The sequence below is a fragment of the Papaver somniferum genome, chromosome 1 (genome assembly GCF_003573695.1).
Source record: "Papaver somniferum cultivar HN1 chromosome 1, ASM357369v1, whole genome shotgun sequence".
NCBI lineage: Eukaryota > Viridiplantae > Streptophyta > Magnoliopsida > Ranunculales > Papaveraceae > Papaver > Papaver somniferum.
The window spans coordinates 132,886,422-132,906,375 of NC_039358.1; the positions used below are offsets into that span (position 1 = coordinate 132,886,422).

The 19,954-nt window shown below is 36.9% G+C and overlaps 1 protein-coding gene across 1 annotated transcript; it reads left to right on the forward strand.

Annotated features, from left to right (window-relative positions):
* The first annotated feature begins 18,179 nt into the window (after positions 1-18,179).
* Positions 18,180-19,265, forward strand: LOC113301228 (PRA1 family protein G2-like). The gene has a single exon (XM_026549991.1). The coding sequence runs from the start codon at positions 18,330-18,332 to the stop codon at positions 18,900-18,902; it is 573 nt and encodes a 190-aa protein (XP_026405776.1). The 5' UTR covers positions 18,180-18,329; the 3' UTR covers positions 18,903-19,265.
* The last annotated feature ends 689 nt before the right edge of the window (positions 19,266-19,954 follow it).

Here is a 19,954-nt window from a genome sequence, read left to right on the forward strand (position 1 = left end):
CTCATCATACACATCAAGATGACAAACATTATTTCACCGAAGCATTCGATGTCACGAAAAAGTATGTACGAAAATTTACCTCCAAGACACGCTGCTGCGGAAAGCCATATTGATACCCGTCGGCGATGGCCATCATATCTGCAACGGAAGTAGGAGGCTCCGGCACAAGGGTAGCTTCGGGAACACTCAAATTTTTTCCCCAGGCTTCAGACACCCGCGCCTTAGAAGACATCTCCATCATGCGACGGGTATACGCAGTAGATTCCTTTTCCCCAGCAACAACAGGGGCGGGATGAGGACAAATAGAAGATTCTTTTCCTTGAACCAATCCATGATGGCGTCCTCACCCTCAGACGTCGGCGACTGTGGAAGATTATCAGCAGGCGCATCAATGACCGATTTCCCCTTCTCTGACACGGCCCCTCAGCACAAATGTGGCATGCTCCTCCGCGCCTACATGCGCAGCATGCTCCTCCGCGCCACCATCTTCAACAGTGGCGTCTCCATTACCATCACCACCAAGAACATCCCAATTATCATTAGGGGAAAGTAAAGAGAAGTCCTCGGGAAAATCGAGGGCATCGTCAAAGAACTCCCCCGTGGAGTACATCCGATCAAAAGAAAATTCTTGAGAGGCGGAAAGGGTATCCGCGACATCACCAGCAGGGACAGAAATGTCCCCAATAACAACGCCATCAGCCACCACGGCTTTGTTCCTTCCTTCATCACCAACATGACCAACAAAGACCTCTTCTTCGACATTGATAGGGGAAGTACCAGTACGTTCCTCCCCATCTGTAATCTCCTCATCCTCAGCAAAGTCTTCGTTCACTGGACTAGTAACTTCTTCTTGGGCCTCAGCCTCGCCCATCACAATAGTAGAAGACTTCTTCGGCTTAATCTTTTTATTCTTCAACACCTGAAAAACAACACCACAAAAATAATTATTTTTCAGCGCAGCTAGAATCCGCGTACCTGAGCAGTTGAGGTATTCTTCGGTGGAAGTATAGCACCAGAACCTTCCTCCTCGTCTCCCTCCACGACGTCAAGGGCATAAGGAAAATTCATACCCGCAAAGTTCAAACGCCAGGGACAGAAATCTCCATAACGAGCAGGAGGAGACTCGCGTGGCTTACTACTCTCGGTAGGCCGCCAACTGCGGGGACCAGGAATCCAACCGTAAGCCCACGGACCAACTATTTCGATAACGGTGGCGTGCCACTCGTAGTCATGATCGCGCTTGATCCTCTCGCGCGCTGGGAAGAGTTTCCGATGACTAGACCCCTCCGTGCCAGGAACATACTTCAGCTTGGCATCGCTGACCTCATTTAACAGACGAATATCGCCACGAGGAGCTGCGAGATTCCGAAGGCTGACACTCCACGGCTTGCGGTTCCTACTATTGACGTAATCACCGAAGGAGTTATTGAAATTCTCAGCAGTATACCATTCCTTCTCCGCGGGATTGGGGACGTAGCAAGTCATCGACGTCTCCCCCTTACTCCGCAGATAGCACTCCTTCAGGGCGCGGAGATAATTCCCCGATAGTTGGGATACAGAACGGCTGTGAGTATTGGTGGAAGAGCCTTCACGACTAGCGAGCACGTCATAGTAGAAGGAATCACCTGATCTGTACAACGGCAGCATAAGACCAGCTTCGAACGCTCCAACCGTCGTTAACAAATGAAATTCATCGAACTCATACTTTGAGATAAGATCATAAGTAATATCATCCTCAGGGGCATAGAAACGAACCCCGAAGGCTTTGAGCTCATGCTTTTCCTTGAATATTTCGAGATCAATATGCTTGAAGGTTACTTTTTTCTTACTAACCGAGACACTACGTATCAAGGGGGCAGCCTCATCCTCCTCGGCGGGGCCGGATGAACTAATGAACACTTCGGAAGCTTTTCTCTTCACCGGAGGATTCTTTGAAGATTCAGCCCTCGGAACTACACCCTTCGTATTCTTCCCTTTAAAAGTTGGAGGGGACCGCAGATGATGCTCGGGCACTAACGAACGCAGAGGAGGAACGTCAAAAGCAACAGCACGAGGCGGAGCCTGCGTACTCCTAATATCATCACGAGGGAGAGACGTTGCGCGATCAAAGACTCTTCGGGAACCAGAAGGATTTGTCGGAGGAATCTCCTCCCTAGAAGACGAGGCCTTCGCTCCAAAAGAAACTCGACTCCGACGGACATCATCTTGAGACTCTCTACGCGGAGGAGATCTCGATAGACCAGAACCAGGAGTCTGACAAGTAAGCCGCGGACGGTCAGACATGGCTGCGAAAAGATTAAAATCAAGAACAAGTTACACACTTTCAAAAAAAAAAACATTACCAAAGATCAAAAAACCACATCAATAGCAATACACACACGATAACGCAGAAACCCTAAAATTAGTATACATGCTCAAAATTCCAGGAAATTCAGACCCTCAAACACTCAAATACAAGCAAACAGGCTTCCTTGATTTAAGATAAAGAACAGGGGCAAACTAGTATGCAAGCATCAAAAGAAGTTCTTCATCACAAACAAGGAACAACAGTAGCAGAGAATTTACAAATCAACACAGCGTAAAACAGTGGAAACAAAGAAAAGAAAAACTTACCGGCAAAAACAGCAGCAGAAGAAACAAACAGTGGAAGCGGGCGTGATTAATGCTAAGGTGCAGAGAATTTAAGATCACAGGTTCAATAAAGACTGACAGAGAATTTAAGGTCACAGGTTCAATGAAGACAAACAGAGAATTTAAGGGCTGAAAAACAAAGAATGAAAACTGAGAGAATGTTTAGGAAGAATGAAATTAATTTTCTTTCTCTCCTTAATATACCCGAAAGAAAGAGAAGGAAATTAATGGAGGAATGGGAAACGTGCCCGTTACATAAGCAGTTAATGCACGAATAAAAGACGTGCCCAAGTATCTAGGAGAAATTATTAGGAGTGAGAAGAATATGCGACGATAGTTTTTCTTCAAGGCACCCATTAGACATTCAAGCCCGAAGAAAAGGGGCAAATTGTGTACACATATATCTCACTATCAGACACGTGTATATAAAAAGATACGTGGAAAGCATGCGGGTCAAAACATCAAAACATGATGCGCTACGAAACACCAAATAAACCCCAAGGAATTACTTTATCGCATCCCCAAAAGAGGAGCTAGGATCAACGGTGGAGAGAAAGTTAACTGACACGGACGTGACAGGGGCAGAAGACACTTGTCTGACACGAGTAGACCCCTCAACTACCCACATTAAACACTCTGAGCAGTGTACGTGTCGATCAACCTGTGGAACGAGCGAGGATGCCTCTGCGGGATCAAGGGGCAAACGCAGACCTCTGCGTGATAGACGCAAGGACACAAGAAGATAAGGTTCCAACGGTATCAGAGATGGGTCCCACATTCTAACCTTATAAATACCCCTTCTCCACCAAGAGGAAAAGGGGGGATCGGAAGAATCAGGAAGGGAAGGAGAGAGAGAGAGAGTTTGCAAGTGTAAGTTAATCATTTAGAAGAGAGAAACATGTAAACCCAAAGAGTCATTCGACTATTCGTGTAACCGAGAAGAATATAGTAAAACAACAAACCCCGTGGACGTAGGCCTTAGTGCTGAACCACGTAAACCTTGGTCTTATTTACATTTCAGCACTTTATATTTTTTTTGCCCCATGGATCTTTACTTATACGTTTTGTTTTCTTTGCTTGTACTTATATCCCGTGCGCAAACGCCTCGCATGAAGTTGTTAGATGAGGCTATGATAAACCCGAAGGTTTTGAGCCAATGAATCAACACTAGGATATCATCATCACAAATTTCCTTAGATGACGATGATTGATTGTGAGCATTCGGATCCCTTCGTGGTTTGTGTGCTCACACAACCATTTCCGCCTATACCTTTAGAAATTAGTGTTTTGAACAGAAAAACCACTCCAACCTGGTAATTCTCAAATACAATCTTATAAGATTGTCCTTCCGATCGACTTCTAATGTTTTGGAAGACTATATGTCTACTTGAAGAAACGCTTGGGTTGTCAGGTATTGATGGAAAAAATAAATAGTAGATTTGATAAGGCATATAGTCTCAATAAAATGCGTTGGATCAGTAAGGTTTGTTAGATCACCGAATTCATGTTATCACGCTCACCAAAAAAAGCATATGAAACTAACCCATTGAAGACCAACTTACTTTCCACAACCTCTTAAAATAAAAATGAAAACACCTTCTTCAAATCCAGCAGCCCCAAAAGTCAATTTCCTTATCTTGTCCGACGATCAACAGTTGATCATTTGCTAACTCAGCGAATCAACATTTGACACACTTTTTTCTTTCATTTAGTCTGAAACGTTAGACATCTTAGTGTTTTGTTAGATAAGAAACTTGTTTGATACAGGAATTACAGATTACTTCCTTCTTTCAGATTTCTTTAGTGAGTGCCATATATCGATTCCCGACGGTTGATAGCATTTTTTCTTTAACGTTTGCCTCCTGCAAGAATTCCGCTGCATCCAGATCATCAATTTATCTTTTTTTGATCAATAAAGAAAGATCAGATCAGCAATTTTTCTACATTATGTATGTGGTAAAGAGAAATATTTTTGAAAGGTGATTAGAACTCGGTTGAAATCTAGAATATATATCTTTGCACTTTCCAGTACAGTCATAATTTTTGTAGATAATCCTGAATGGATATGTTTCTCCAAACACATACTTGTCAGTCTCAGCGAAAGGTGTCTCTTGATGAGATAACTTGAATGGACATTTTCTCCAGACACGTACTTGTTGGTCAGCGAACGAAGGTGTCTGTTGAGAATGTGTTACCGAAAGATGGACGACGAAGTAATTTAGAATTCCTGAGAGTGAATACTGTGTGGACACATCAGCGTAAGGGATTCTTTATCCAAGACTAAAAGCATTTATCAATGAGTTTCAATTAAGGAATTTCTTATCCTTTTCAAAAATGAATGTTGAAAAGGTATTTTTTTGCTGTCATGACCCAAACGTTTGCACTTGTATCTTTTCAGTTCATCCTAACTCAAATTGCGTCCTTTTGTACACGAGATGAATCTTTTTATCATTTTTGCAAAGTGGAATGGAGTTACTTGTTGGCATTGTCATTATAGTAGTCTCCCAGAGCCAGATTGATCTCCAAAATTGTGAGAAATAATGGGTGCGAATTGATTTTTATGTGTTGTTCAACAAAGGGACACCTCTTCGGTCCTCTTTGTTCATCCAAAGAGTATGATATCTAGTCTATTAAGATTACGCACCTGTTCATTGCTGCCTATTGGGGTGAAAGGTGTGTGATGACATGGCGATGACATGTATACTTATGCTGACATGGCTTCACTACATAGCAGAATGATTGTGGTTATGCCATGTGGCGTTTTTGGGGTCCCTTATTATAAAGAAAGATAGGTTTCACCTATTATGCAAAAGATGTAAGTATTGATTATGGGGGAGAAACATATCATCGTAGTATTACTTCATAGTTGGGATACAATTGAACTTTGGAGAAGATAATAATACTATGCTTCTGTATAACGACGATTGAGAATATTTGTTTTCAATGTTGTTATCGCTACGGATCTTCAACAACAACGATGCTGAGTTGAACACGTTCAGATTCATTGCGACTTGAAATAACAAAGATTTCAAAGAGTTTTCAAAGCTTTATTTTTTTATCCATATGTGTTGATAGTTTTGTCACTAAAATTTACAAAGGGGGAGATTGATAGAGCATTGCTCGGTCGAACTCACAAGTGTTGCTATCTCAAGCTTGTTGTCAAATTTATTTGTCAAAACTATATTTTGATTTCTAGTCTACAAATAGTTAAGTCTCGGACTAGGATAGAAATGTAGTTGAGAAACATTGGATCATGGCAGTCATCATTGCGTTCTACCGTTTGAAGGCGAAGATCAACCAAAGCTTTTGGAGAACATCATCAACAAAAGGTAAGTGAAGACTGAACCACCTATCTCTCAATTTATATTCATCTTTCTATCTATGAGACGATGTCGCATAACTAATTAGACTATCATGCATATTCAAGAATTTCAAGTCAAGTTTATCTTGATAATTAGTTCTCGAAATATAATGACTAAGCTTAATGAACATTTATTTATACTTGATGAATTTCGGTTAAGGACAATTTATTGTTCGCAATCAAAATCATGATTTAAGTTTTATCGTTCGAAAATAGCCTAGAACAGTGATATGTGTCATTGATGTTATTCGGGAATGTTTCGAATCGATTTAGAGAAAAAAATAGAACTACTATACATTCAGATATAAGAAAGTGTTATCAGTCTTACAAAATGGGAAAACTTTTATAGCTCTGAAGTCGTATTACATGTACTCGTACACGTAGCGGAGTAGTTGTATATCGACTTGCAGATTTGTGGTACGCATATCCTTATCCATATCATGTAAAAAAATTGGTTGAATCGTGAACCAGATTGGTACACATACCCGTATGCAAACCGAAAAGGAACTGTGGTCACGGAACCGGTTTGGTATCCATACCGGTACACGTACCAAAATAGTTCTGTGGACTTTGGAACCGGTTATAGTCTTAAGGTACACATACTTAAATAGTTCTGTGAACCCCATAACTCGGTTGTGCTTAATAGTTCACAAGCCGGTACACGTAATGTGACTAACCTGACTCACGAATGGCTATGGTATTTGTACTTTGTACATCTACTAACCATGTCGATTATTATCAAATGCGATAACAATTATTTCTACGAAATAATTAGCATTTGGTTAAATCTCTAAAAATACTAGACTTATTTGATCACATGATTATGACTCAAGGTTAATGTCTTAAGTGTTTATGAAAATGAATATTAAGCTTATAAATTCATATCGGCTAGCTTTGTCTAAACCCTCTTGAACATAGTCTTTATACACGGTTCGGTTACGTTTTCACCTAACCAGAGTGTATATCTTGTTTATGTAAATCAAATTCAAAGATTCATACAACGGTGGATATTGATTGCTTGGTTCCAAAGCTATCTTAGCTTAAAGCTAAAGCAACCCATGCTTTGAATGTCTATAAAAGAGGAACTTCAAGCAACTGGGATCTTTGAATCCCGACACTACTTTGGTGTGTCCTGGTTGTAACTAGAGTCATCCTCTTCCTAACCCTTTTAAAATTTAGCGACTACAAAGACTTCATATGGATTTTTGAAGCCAGGTCCAGTTATCTTTTCTTGATAACTCGAGTATCCTGATCTTGATCGATTGTTGAGATGCTCACTCGATCAATATAAATAGAAATCATTTGAAAAGACGAGGGTACCCAAATACACAACAATATTTTAATTATCCACCAATAAGTCCTTTACCGAATGTGATCAGCTATGAACAAAGTCGAGACAATACAACGAATTCGGTTCACACTTCGTGTGATCGTATATGGATACGAGAACGAGACAATACATCAACAAGATCACTTGTGTGATTGGCTATAGATACAAGATCGAGATGATATGACAACAAAGTGTGCACTTGATAATAGGTACAATATAAAACCGAAACTTTATAGGAACAATATCAAGTGTCACAGAATTAACGTACAAGTGCAATTTACTTTAAATTATACAAACCAAATATAATTGCGGAATAGTAAAGTAAATGACACAACAAGATTTTGTTAACGAGGAAATTGCAGATGCAGAAAAACTCCGGGACCTAGTCCAGTTTTGAATACTCTCATAATTAAGCCGTTATACAAAATCTAATACCAACTTCGTATAGTTGAGACAAAACAGACTACTCCTAGCTACTTAGTTTCATCAGTATCTCTGCACTTTCGACTTCGAGAGTCACGAACGTGAATAGAAAGTCCTTTGGATCGTATTCAAAACAACAAAGGAAAAATCTGTTTGGTGACCACTCTAATCAATTTTGCTAGAAGATATGTGAGTTGTTGACAAAGGCTCTTATGTTTAATCCAATAAACTCCTTATTCTTGTTAGATCAATCTATCTTTTGATTACCGAAATAATCAAACTATAAATTTGCAATCAATAAATATAGATCTCAAAGAGAAGATATAAAGCGATAACGATCTCATGCAACTAAACAATCAAGTCTATCAAAGATAAACTGATTCTAGTTGGATATCCGCTGATCAAAGTTTGTGCACTAAATCCATAAGATATGAAAACTAATAAGAATTCTTCTTCGTCTTCAAAATATTCTATTACCTTCAATAACCTGCACAACAACACTTAAATCCTCTTGTGATCAACCACGCACGGAACCGGGTCTATTAAAAATGGATTATCACAAAATGTCTTTAGATCCGAAGATAGTTCTAACGATCCCGTCAATACTTTGATCTTGTTTGAGTGAGCCTTATATCAGAAGAGAAGGTTCTCAAGAATAAACAAACTAGGTGCAATCAAAGTTTCAAAAACCGTTAGTCAATCAAATCAATAATCGAAAACTAATAAGACTGCAATTATCTAGTTTCTCACCAACGGTACTCGTAGAGCTTCTTAATCCCACAGATGTCTTTAAACGAGTGGACGTAAGAGATTTCGTCTAATTATGGTACTTTCCTCTCCGTATAGTCTTTGAACAAGAAGTAAAGTTTTCCTGGCTCTTAGGATAGCTTGCAAGAAATTCAAACTCAATTATTTATAAACCAAGGTTGTTTGGACAACAAGAAAATTCCAAAACTGGAAATATTCTCAAGATATGCATTAAAGTACCTAAATTCGGTTTTCCTATTTCCAATTAATGTTAACCAAAATTTCCGAAAACTCTCATGGAAAAACTTCTATTATCAATTTAGCACACACTAACTAATAATATTTTCCAGAGGATATGCTTTAATTCCTGGTAATTAAAACATATATGATGAAAATCATAATTAAATGCTTTTCAGTATTTAGACCAGGATCACCTTGAGCATTAAGGAATATCTTTGAACAATAAATGATAAGAGTTATGTACATGCTCAAATATGTCGACATCAGGAAGCTTCTCATCTTGACAAACCAAAACCCTAATTCACACACACCATAAAAAATATATGAACCATGGATATTGGTTTTGTACATGGAACCGATTAAACAATCACTCCAATATATGTTGTGACCGGTTATAACATGATTCCTAATATAGGCTGTAATCGGTTACACCTTGCTCCACAAAGTAGCTTGTGACCGGTTATATCTTGCTTTCCAAAGTATCTTGTGACCGGTTACACCTTGCTTCCCAAAGGTAGCTTGTGACCGATTACAACTAACTTCCCAATTTATCTTGTGACCAGTTATACCTTGGTTCCCAAAGTAACTTGTGACTAGTTCAACTTGCATTCCAATATAGGTTGTGATCGGTTACACCTTGAATTCCAAAGTTACTTGTGTCCGATTCCAACTAGTTATATGTCATAGGCCATGACCGGTTATACCTCAAGTCTCGACAAAGTTAAGATAGGTTCTACGATAGTCATCTTCCATTGGTCATCCAAAAGATATTCAATGAATAACAAGACCAATCATGATTCCCTTTCGATTGTGAATACAAGTTCATACATTTACTTCCTTAAACTAATGTAAAGATACATAGTTTTCTAGGATGAAATCACACATATATAATGCATACATAATCAAATAACTATATACAATAGATTATGTCGATGTCGTAATTACGAAGTTCCAAAAGATAAGCGTTTATACTTCGTAATATGTTTCCTTGATAGTTTGATCATACTATTATGACCAAGTCTCACCACTAGAGTATTGTATACAATATATACATCTTCGCATGTTATATTTTCAATATAGCACGACTTGAAAGATACGTTAGGAATGGAAACAAGACCAAGTCAATATTACTAATCACAAGTGGAAGGATGATGTCGTCATTTTGGTCGTTACTTCTTCTCATTATTCAGGTCTTCGGAGTAATACTTGTACATCTCAACATTCCTAGACTTTCTAGTCTAACCTAAACGAAGTTGACTATAGTATTTAATCAAGCGACTCTAGATGAGTTTTGATACTAAAATATGACAACTAAACTTAACATACCAACGCTTGGTGGGTTCAACCGAGCTATGCTCTAACAATCTCCCCCTTTGTCAATTTTAGTGACAAAGCTCTTATTACATATGGAGCTAAACGAATTACAAAATAACTCATTCTTCATACGCTTGATTCCAAGTTTCAGTAGCACAATAACCTGCATATATTCAATAAATAAATGTCCTTGTTGACATTTGAATAACAAAAGATTTTACTCCCCCCTAAAAGAAATCTAGGTATATATTCAATCTGAACATCTTTGTTATTCCCCTTTTTGTAGTCTGAAATACTACACAACATGATGATATGTTTCTCCCCCTTAGTCTATGCTTTACTCTTTCGTTAGATATAACGTTTAAGCATAGTTGTCCTTTCCTAGTGATTAAAAATCACTCCTTTACGCCATATATTTCTCCCCCTTTTTGTCACAAAAATTATAAAGCTTCAAGCAAATAAAGGACAATACGAAAGGATCTTACAAATCTATAACACTTGAGTTAAGCATGAAGGTCTCACATACCACTTTAGATAACCAATATTAAAACTAAAACTACAAAAGTAATTTAGTTTAAATATGTTATCAAGGAAACAATTGCCCGAAGCATTTTCCCTTTTGGTCCAACAAATCGACTAAGATACTTAATTTTATTGTTGAACCGATTGCTTATGTACAATCGCTTATTTCGAAAAGACCAAAATAGAGATCAGAATTAACTATATTTCTCTCAACCGGGATCTAATTATTCCAGAAAATAACTTATACCTTTCCCTTTAGACAAGACAAACACTAAGTTAGTTAACTAGTTTTTCTTGTCAAGGCATTCAATTAGACTTGAATAACCGAATCCTCCTATCGATAAGTCTAATTAAGATCAAAATTAACTTATAGTTTCTCTTATCCGAATCAAATGGACTAAATAAATGACCCCGTAATTTTTGTTAAGCCAAAAACAATAGATACAAACCAAAAGAAATTGACTTGCCATTATTTTTCTTAACCAGAAGCAATTGAATAAATATAACCATTATAACACCGCAATTGCACCGAATTTCGCTAAGCAAAAACACTTGATACCAAACAATAAAGAAGATACCAAATCATAAGCAAAATAAATTGACACAATTTTTCTTAACCGGAAACAATTGAATTATAAAAATCAATCCATACACAATAATGGAACATATCAATTGTACCAAAATTTTGTTAAAAAAAAAAGAAAAATATATGCAATATAATCTGTCTTTTCTTAAATAGGAAAAACGATTAACCAACAAATAAAATTGTTACCTCAATTTCCGCAGCCACTACTCCCCAAAAAGATATATCATCAAGCGCAAGTTCAAATAAAAACTCTCTCTCTGTGTGTTGTCATCCTCTCGCAAGAACAAAAGAACAACAACAAAAGCAACCTTTACCAGAGAAAGGTTGAATCGGGTTTAGCTAATGCGTGCCAATAGCAAAAGTTGAAACCCGAAACACATATGTTATGCTAAACACAACCTATGTAGACATAAATTAATTATCAACATATTGTGACTTTTCACATATGAGTTTCAATCGGAACACCTTATGATCCTTTGATAAATCCTACCAACATGGGATAGAACTTAATCCCGCTAAATCAAAAAGCCACACAAACCATAAGGGTTTAACAATATGAGATCGAATATTAAGGTCAATAAAAACTGAAATCAAACATCTCATAAATCCGAAAGTACATAGGATAAAATATAGACATTTATACACATGCTATGCAATCAGAACTATCAAACAAAGATTATAAAATAATAATTTTATTCATTCGTAATAAATATTTTTAGAGCATAGCTCGGTTGAACCCACCAAGCGTTGGTATGTCAAGTTTGGTTGTCATATCTTAGTGAACCAAAACTCATTTAAAGAGTCGCTTGATTATTTACTAGAGTCAACTTCATATAGATTAGATTGAAAGTATTAGGATATGGGACATTACAAGTATTACGTGAAGACTTGAAGAATGTGAAGAAGTAAGGAGCTACAACGACGACATCATCCTTCCACTTGAGGTTAGTAATATTTGACTTGAACTGTTTCATTCCCTAACGTATCTTTCAAGTAGTGCATATTGAAAACATAACTGCGAAGCTGTGAATGATTATACTCTAGTTAGACATAGTATTAAGGAATTACAATATGAAGTATAACGTCTATCTTTTGAACTTCGTATATAAGACATCGACAGTATGAATGCTATTGTGATTATGTATGGGTATGGGTTGAAGATTTCGTCCTAGGAAACAATATTTTACATTCGTTTAAAGGAAGTAAATTCATAAACTTGTTTTGTGAATCGAAAAGGAAATCGATGGGCTTATTGGTATTGTTATTCATTGCAAATCTTTTGAATTACCAATATGTGTGTTTAGTATAACCGCTCATAACTTGTTTATGTATCTTGGTAAAACCATTCACAAGACCTGACTTTTGTATTTGTATGACTTTTATTAGTAAAACTGATCTTAAGTAATCACCTAAGATGGTAAGATCGATATCTTGAATTTGGTATGACTAAATACTAGCCATTGGGTAACCGATCCTAGTAAGAGGTATGACCGATCACAAGAGAGAGTATAATCGATCCTTGTAAGAGGTTCAACAAATTTTAGTAAGTTGGTGTAACCGATCCTATAACTTGGTCAACCGATCACAAGTTTTACCATAAGAAGTGGTAACGGATTTGAATCATGCATCACAGATGTTTGTTTTCTTATTTACTTATTATGGTTAATAATCCCTGAGTTGTGTTCAACAAATGAACTAAAAGTGTTGAGCTGTTTATCAGGATTTGAAAACAAATAGACTTTCTATAGAGTATGATGTAAACATAGTATATCACCATCTTGATCTACGTTAACTGAGTCATCCATTAGATTCAATCTTATAGGTTGGGTCGCACCAAACACAGATTGTTAGATCTTTTCGTGTTTTCCTGCTCTGATACCAATTGAAAATACAAGGGTACCCAAATACACCGAATGTTCTATGGACAAAGTCGAGAAAATACAACGAATTCGATTCACACTTCGTGAGATCGTTTATGGATACGAGATCGAGACAATACAATAATAGATCACTTGTGTGATTGACTATGGATACAATATCGAGACGATACGACAACAAGGTGTGCACTTGATAATAGGTACGGTATTAAACCGAAACTCTATAGAATCAATATCAAGTGTTATAGAATTAACATACAAGTGCAATTTACTTTAAATAATATAAACCAAATATAATTGCGGAATAGTAAAGTAAATGGCACAACAAGATTTTGTTAACGAGGAAACTGCAGATGCAAAAAAACCCTGGGACCTAGTCCAGTTTTGAATACTCTCATAATTAAGCCGCTATACAAAATCTAATACCAACTTCGTATAGTTGATACCAACCAGACTACCCCTAGATACATAGTTTCATTTGTATCCATGCGCCTTCGTCTTCTAGAGTTACGCACATGAATAACAAGTCCTTTGGATCGTATTCCAAACAACAAAGGAAGAATCTGTTTGGTAACCACTCTAATCAATCTTGCTAGAAGATATGTGAGTTGTTGACAAAGGCTCTTATATTTAATCTAATAATCTTCTTTGTCTGGTTAGATCAATCTATCTATTGATTACTGAAATAATCAAACTATAGATTTGCAATCAATCAATATAGATCTCAAAGAGAAACTATAAAGCGATGTCGATCTCACGCAACTAATCAATCAAGTCTACCAAAGATTAAGCGATTCTAGTTGGATCCCATCCGATCAAGGTTTGTGCACTAAATCCACAAGATATGAAAACTAGTAAGAATTCTTCTTCGTCTTCAAATCTTCTATTACCTTCAATAACCTGCACAACAACACTTGAATCCTCTTGTGATCAATCACGCACATAACGGAGTCTGTTAACAATGGATTATCACAAGATGTCTTTAGATCCAAAGATGGTTCTAAAGATCTCGTCAATACTTTGATCTAGTTTGAGTGAGCCTTATATAAGAAGAGAAGGTTCTCAAGAAAAAACAAACTAGGTGCAATCAAAGTTTCAACAACCGTTAGTCAATCAAATCAATAATCGAAAACTAATAACACTGCAATTATCTAGTTTCCCACCAACGGTACTCGTAGAGCTTCTTAATCCCACAAAAGTCTTTAAACGAGCGGTCATAAGATATTTCGCCTAATTAGGGTACTTTCCTCTTCGGATAGACGGCTCCACCAGAAACAACAAGAAATGAGTTTTCCTGGCTCTTAGGATCAAGAAATGCAAACTCAAATATTTATAGACCAAGGTTGTTTGGACAAAAAGGAAATTCCAAAACCAAAAATACTCTCAAGATATGCATTAAAGTACCTAAATTCGGTTTTCCTATTTCCAATTAATGTAAACCAATATTTCCGAAAACTCTCATGGAAAAAATTCTATTATTAGTCTAGCACATTAATTAATAATATTTCCAGAGGATGTGCTTTAATTGCTGGTAATTAAAACATATATGATGAAAATCATACTACATCCGTTTCGAATTTACACACAAACCTGCCTATTATTTCGAAATGGAGGGAGTAATTAAATGCTTTTCAATATTTCGGATTAGGATCACCTTGAGCATCAAGGAATATCTTTGAACAATAAATGATAAGAGTTATACACATGTTCAAATATGTCGACATCTTAAAGCTTATCATCTTGAAAAACCCAAAACCTTAATTTACACACCATGACGAAATATGTGAACCATGGATATTGGCTTTGTACATGGAATTGATTAAACCATCACTCCAATATATGATGTGACCGGTTATAACATGATTCCCAATATAGGCTGTAATCGGTTACAACTTGCTCCACATAGTATCTTGTGACCGGTTACACCTTACTTCTCGAAGTATCTTGTGACCGGTTACACCTTGCTTCCCAAAGGTAACTTGTGACCGGTTACAACTAACTTCCCAATTTATCTTGTGACCAGTTATACCTTGGTTCCCAAAGTAACTTGTGACTAGTTCAACTTTCATTCCAATATAGGTTGTGATCGGTTACACCTTGAATTCCAAAGTTACTTGTGTCCGATTCCAACTAGTTATATGTCATAGGCCATGACCGGTTATACCTCAAGTCTCGACAAAGTTAAGATAGGTTCTACGATAGTCATCTTCCATTGGTCATCCAAAAGATATTCAATGAATAACAAGACCAATCATGATTTCCCTTTTAATTATGAAAACAAGTTCATACATTTATTTCCTTAAACTAATATAAATATACATAGTTTTCTAAGATGAAATCATACTTATATAATGCACACATAATCAAATAACTACATACAATAGATTATGTCGATGTCGTATTTATGAAGTTCCAAAAGATAAGCGTTTATACTTCGTAATATGTTTTCTTGATGCTTTGATCATACTATAATGATCAAGTATCACCACTAGAGTATTATATACAATATATACAGCTTCGCATGTTATATTTTCAATATAGCACGACTTGAAAGATACGTTAGGACCAAACTTGATCAAGTCAATATTACTAACCTCAAGTGGAACAATGATGTCATCTTTGTAGTCGTTACTTCTTCTCATTCTTCACGGCTTCGGAGTAATACTTGTACATCTCAACATTCCTTAACTTTCTAGTCTCACCTAAACGAAGTTGACTCTAGTATTTAATCACGCGACTCTAAATAAGTTTTGATACTAAAATATGACAACCAAACTTGACATACCAACGCTTGGTGGGTTCAGCCGAGCTATGCTCTAACATCATCAAAGTTCTTTTCGTCTCAAATTTTGTTGATTCCACAAGTTTTATACTTGTGAGGTGAATATCTAGGCTGCACTTCGGGTTGCATAAGTCCGGATTTTTAGGTTAGCTAGACTCTGTCTATTGCTATCGATTTCATCACCTTGATCAAACTTTTTAATTGTAAATGAAATCATATATAGGCTTAATCTATGGGAGACAGATTGGTTTAAAGTCTTCAATTAAGTTGAAGCAACTCTTAATTAGTTGGTATGACGTCAGCTAAGGGAATCAATTGCGCGCTATCCTGCTGGGATTCAAGAGGCGTAAGGAGCGGGATTGTACCTTAATCAGTGGGAGACTCAATTAGGTCCCAACTACATTCCAGACCGAGGTTAATTGGTAGTAGGCTAGTGTCTGTAGCGACTTAATGCAATTTGGTGTTCAATTTGGACTAGGTCCCGGGGTTTTTCTGTATTTGAGGTTTCCTCGTTAACAAAACTTCTGGTATCTGTGTTATTTCTTTTTCTGCATTATATTGTTTATATTTATAAATGAAATATCACAGGTTATGCGTTAAACAATTATAATAGATACATCCGACCTTGTTTGTTATATACGACTTGATTGATTCTTGGACATTGATTTTTGATACCGTCCAAGTAATCTCATTGTAATTAGGTTCACAAATTCAATTTTGTAAACGTTCTAATTGCAAGAGTGGGAGAGATATAACTCGAGATATTATTCTTTGGTGGAGTTGAACTCTCGGAGTTGTGTTGAGTTTGTCCATACGTATTTCCTAAGAAAAAGTTGGTGTTGTGTTTTGGTACCCCGCGTTTTCAGTAGTCACCTACAAATTTGATCATGCATCTTAGGTTTTAGTGAAAAATGTTAGAAATAACTAGATCATCAGTAAATGTGAGTTGGTCGCGACCTTATACCAAACTACAAATAACCCATCAATTAGCATTTTCTTATCTACTGGACAAAACCTAAATACCAAACTACAAATAACCCATCAATTAACAATTACAATAAGAAAATTCCAAAACTCGGATAGACAACTAGAAACGAAAGATTTTAAGGGCTTATATTAATCGGTTCTGGTTCGGTTTGAGGGTTCAGTGAAACCAAACAAAGATCTAATGGTTTATACGGTACTATTTTTTTTTAACAAATCATTCGGTAAAGAGACTTTTGTAAAAGGGTCGGTAATTTAGGACCTAATCAGGGCCTGAGTCGAGGAACATGTACTTCATGCTATGGGGTCGAAGATAAAAAAAACCTTGTTAAATAGTCATATGATATAATATCCCAACCCAGTTTAATAATTAACCAAGTTATATAACCATTTCATTGAACATTTTAAAGACAAGGAGATCGAGGATTAGAAAAATATATTGTTATCTTTGTGGTAATAGTTGAAGTAAGTTGAACTCATTTGCATCAAGTTAAAATGTCTGCTATGGGTGTTCAATTTCCTCTGACATCTCATCTACAACTCTCATATCGAAGAGATGATGATCTTCATCTGAAATGACAAAATATGATGGCGTCGACTCGTAGTGAGAGCTGAAAGAAATTGAACCAGTTGCAGACTAAATATGAGAAGTGGAATAAGAAAAAGGAAAATTCACCATCAGATGGAAAACAAAAGTTTCTCAATCAGACCCCTTCCAATTGCTTTTCTTTCTAAGGTGTTCTTGGAAAGATCGCACTTCTTTTCTATTTGTCTCTGGGTAATTCTTTTCTCCTCAGGACCCTAATTTTCTGTATTTTATCGAACTTGATTGTACTCTCAATCTCGACCTAATTTAAACATCCTTTCCGATTGATTCTTAACTACTTATGTTTAATTTCTTGTTCTACTATTATATTGTTTTGATATTTGTTAGTATTTGATTATTATTAGGTTTTCAAGCAATCTTGTGAATTAAGGTTGGTGATTCTAAACTTATTGGTCGAATCCTTTCGATGTTATGAGTTTGTGTTTTGTGTGTAGTTTTGATTTTCAAACTTTTAACGTTAATCAACTTATGGTCAAAACGTTTAGCAAAATAAAAAATGTCAATTAACAGGTTTAAACGATCTTTGATCAATTTACGACCCAAATACATCAACAAAGTCTTTCACGGCCCAGACTCTCCTAAAATGACTCATCAATAAATGATTTGGTTCTCGGTTAATCGGTTAGATACGGCGCGATTTCACAGCTTGGAATGGTTTTTGTGAAGCCCCCGCATAGGAGTTGCCCTAATAAAGACTGAAAAGATTCGTCGATTTCCACCCTAACTTTTGTAAATAAACTCCACCCAACGTAGGGAAAAGACATTCTCATGTGTTCATACCTGTTTCAAGCGAATGGACTACTTTATACCTTAATTATTGCAAACACCTCCTCTCCCTCTGAGATCCCGTCAATTTCCTTCCCCTCAAAGGTTCAAACCCAAATCCCTAAACCAAACAAAGCGAAATAAGGAAAAGAAAAGGGAAATGGCGGCCTCTGTTTACACAACCATACCGATCTCAAGCAGTGAAATGATCTCAAGATCATTCCACAACTTATCCGTCTTCCTCTCTGTTCGGCGCCGTCCATGGTCTGAATTCATCGCCACCGATGTCTTCGACAAGCCTGAATCGTTTGACACCGTTCTTGTCCGCATCAAAAAGAATTCAGAGTATTTCAGGTTAAACTATGGATTGCTCGTATTAGCTTGTGCACTCGCATCCCTCATTACAACACCTGTTTCTCTGGTACTTGTAGCTGGGATAATAGGTCTATGGTTGCTTCTCTATGTATTTCGCGAAGATCCAGTTTTTATGTTTGGGGATCAACCGATTAACGATCGTCTGGTTTTGATGGGTCTGGTTATAATCTCTTTATTGACCATTGTCTTCACTGGGGTTTTCCAGACTTTGATGTTTGGTTTGGGTATAGGTATTATTATTTCAGCCATTCACGGTGCTTTTAGGAACCCCGATGGATTGTTCTTAAATGAAGATGAGGCTGCTTCTACTGGTTTTATTGGAAGAGGTGGTCCTAAATACCCATCTCCATCATCATAATTAGGGATGAAGCTGTGTCAGGAGAATATCCGTAATGGTAACGTATGCAGTAAACTCAATTCCTCTGGGCGTTGTAGAGGTCGCAACATGGGGAAAAGCGTGCATTTTGTTTGTATGTTTGTGTTTTATGGGTTTAGAATTGTGAAGGGAGGGTGTGGTGTTTTGCTTTCATAACAAGGGGGTTTATTATGTTCTTATTAATGTAGTTGTTTCTAATTCTTCTACGGGTTTCAAATTTCTATTCTATTTTGGGATGGAACTTGCATTACTGACAAGTAAGTTTGTATAGCATTGTTATTGAAAAGGAAGTTTGCTGGAAAATATTAATTGCTAGAATTTTTATTCATAGAGTTAAATCATTTATACATTTGTCTCAGTATTTAGGATGCAAATAACTGCAATTTGCGTCAACTACTCTTCTGTAAGAGATTAAGGACGCCTCTAGCTTTCGCTTTCATTTGAGCCATCAAAAACTCCCATACCTGGGAGTGAAAGTCTTAAGCCATGGTTTAGTAAGGAAAAACGTCTGTGATCTTGCAATATATGATGTTTCCTCTCCACTGATGTAAAGTCGTGATTTATAGCACATAAGCACTCCTAAATTCTCTGCCAATGCACTCATTGAGGTGTCCTTTACCATATTTGTATCTTATTATTCAAATCTGGTTGCTAATTTAGTCCTTTAATTTTCATGTCTGTAAACAATTGTTTGCTTCTTGAATCCCACCTTTAAATTAACCCATAGTTAAGCTAGTGTAGGTTGTGAAACTGTAAAAAATTCCCTTATCCAATACCTGTTGGTGGAGAACAGATACCTTTGCACATCTCCATGCTTGGCAAGACAACAAATGAATGCACTATAAACAAGTCGATCAAATCGCAGATTCTTCCTACCTGACTGAATGGAGCCTGCCTGTATGGTCCTGCGACCACCTCAGTACTCCATCAGAAGTACATCTTTGCCATGGTTGACTGCTTAGAGAATTTAGTTCATTTATGACCCATTAGGATTAAGAAAGTTGTGCTACCAGTTTGCAAGGTTGACTGCTTAA

Coding starts and splice junctions, on each gene's coding strand:
- LOC113301228 (XM_026549991.1), top strand. CDS start 18,330: ATGGCGGCCTCTGTTTACACAACCATACCGATCTCAAGCAGTGAAATG.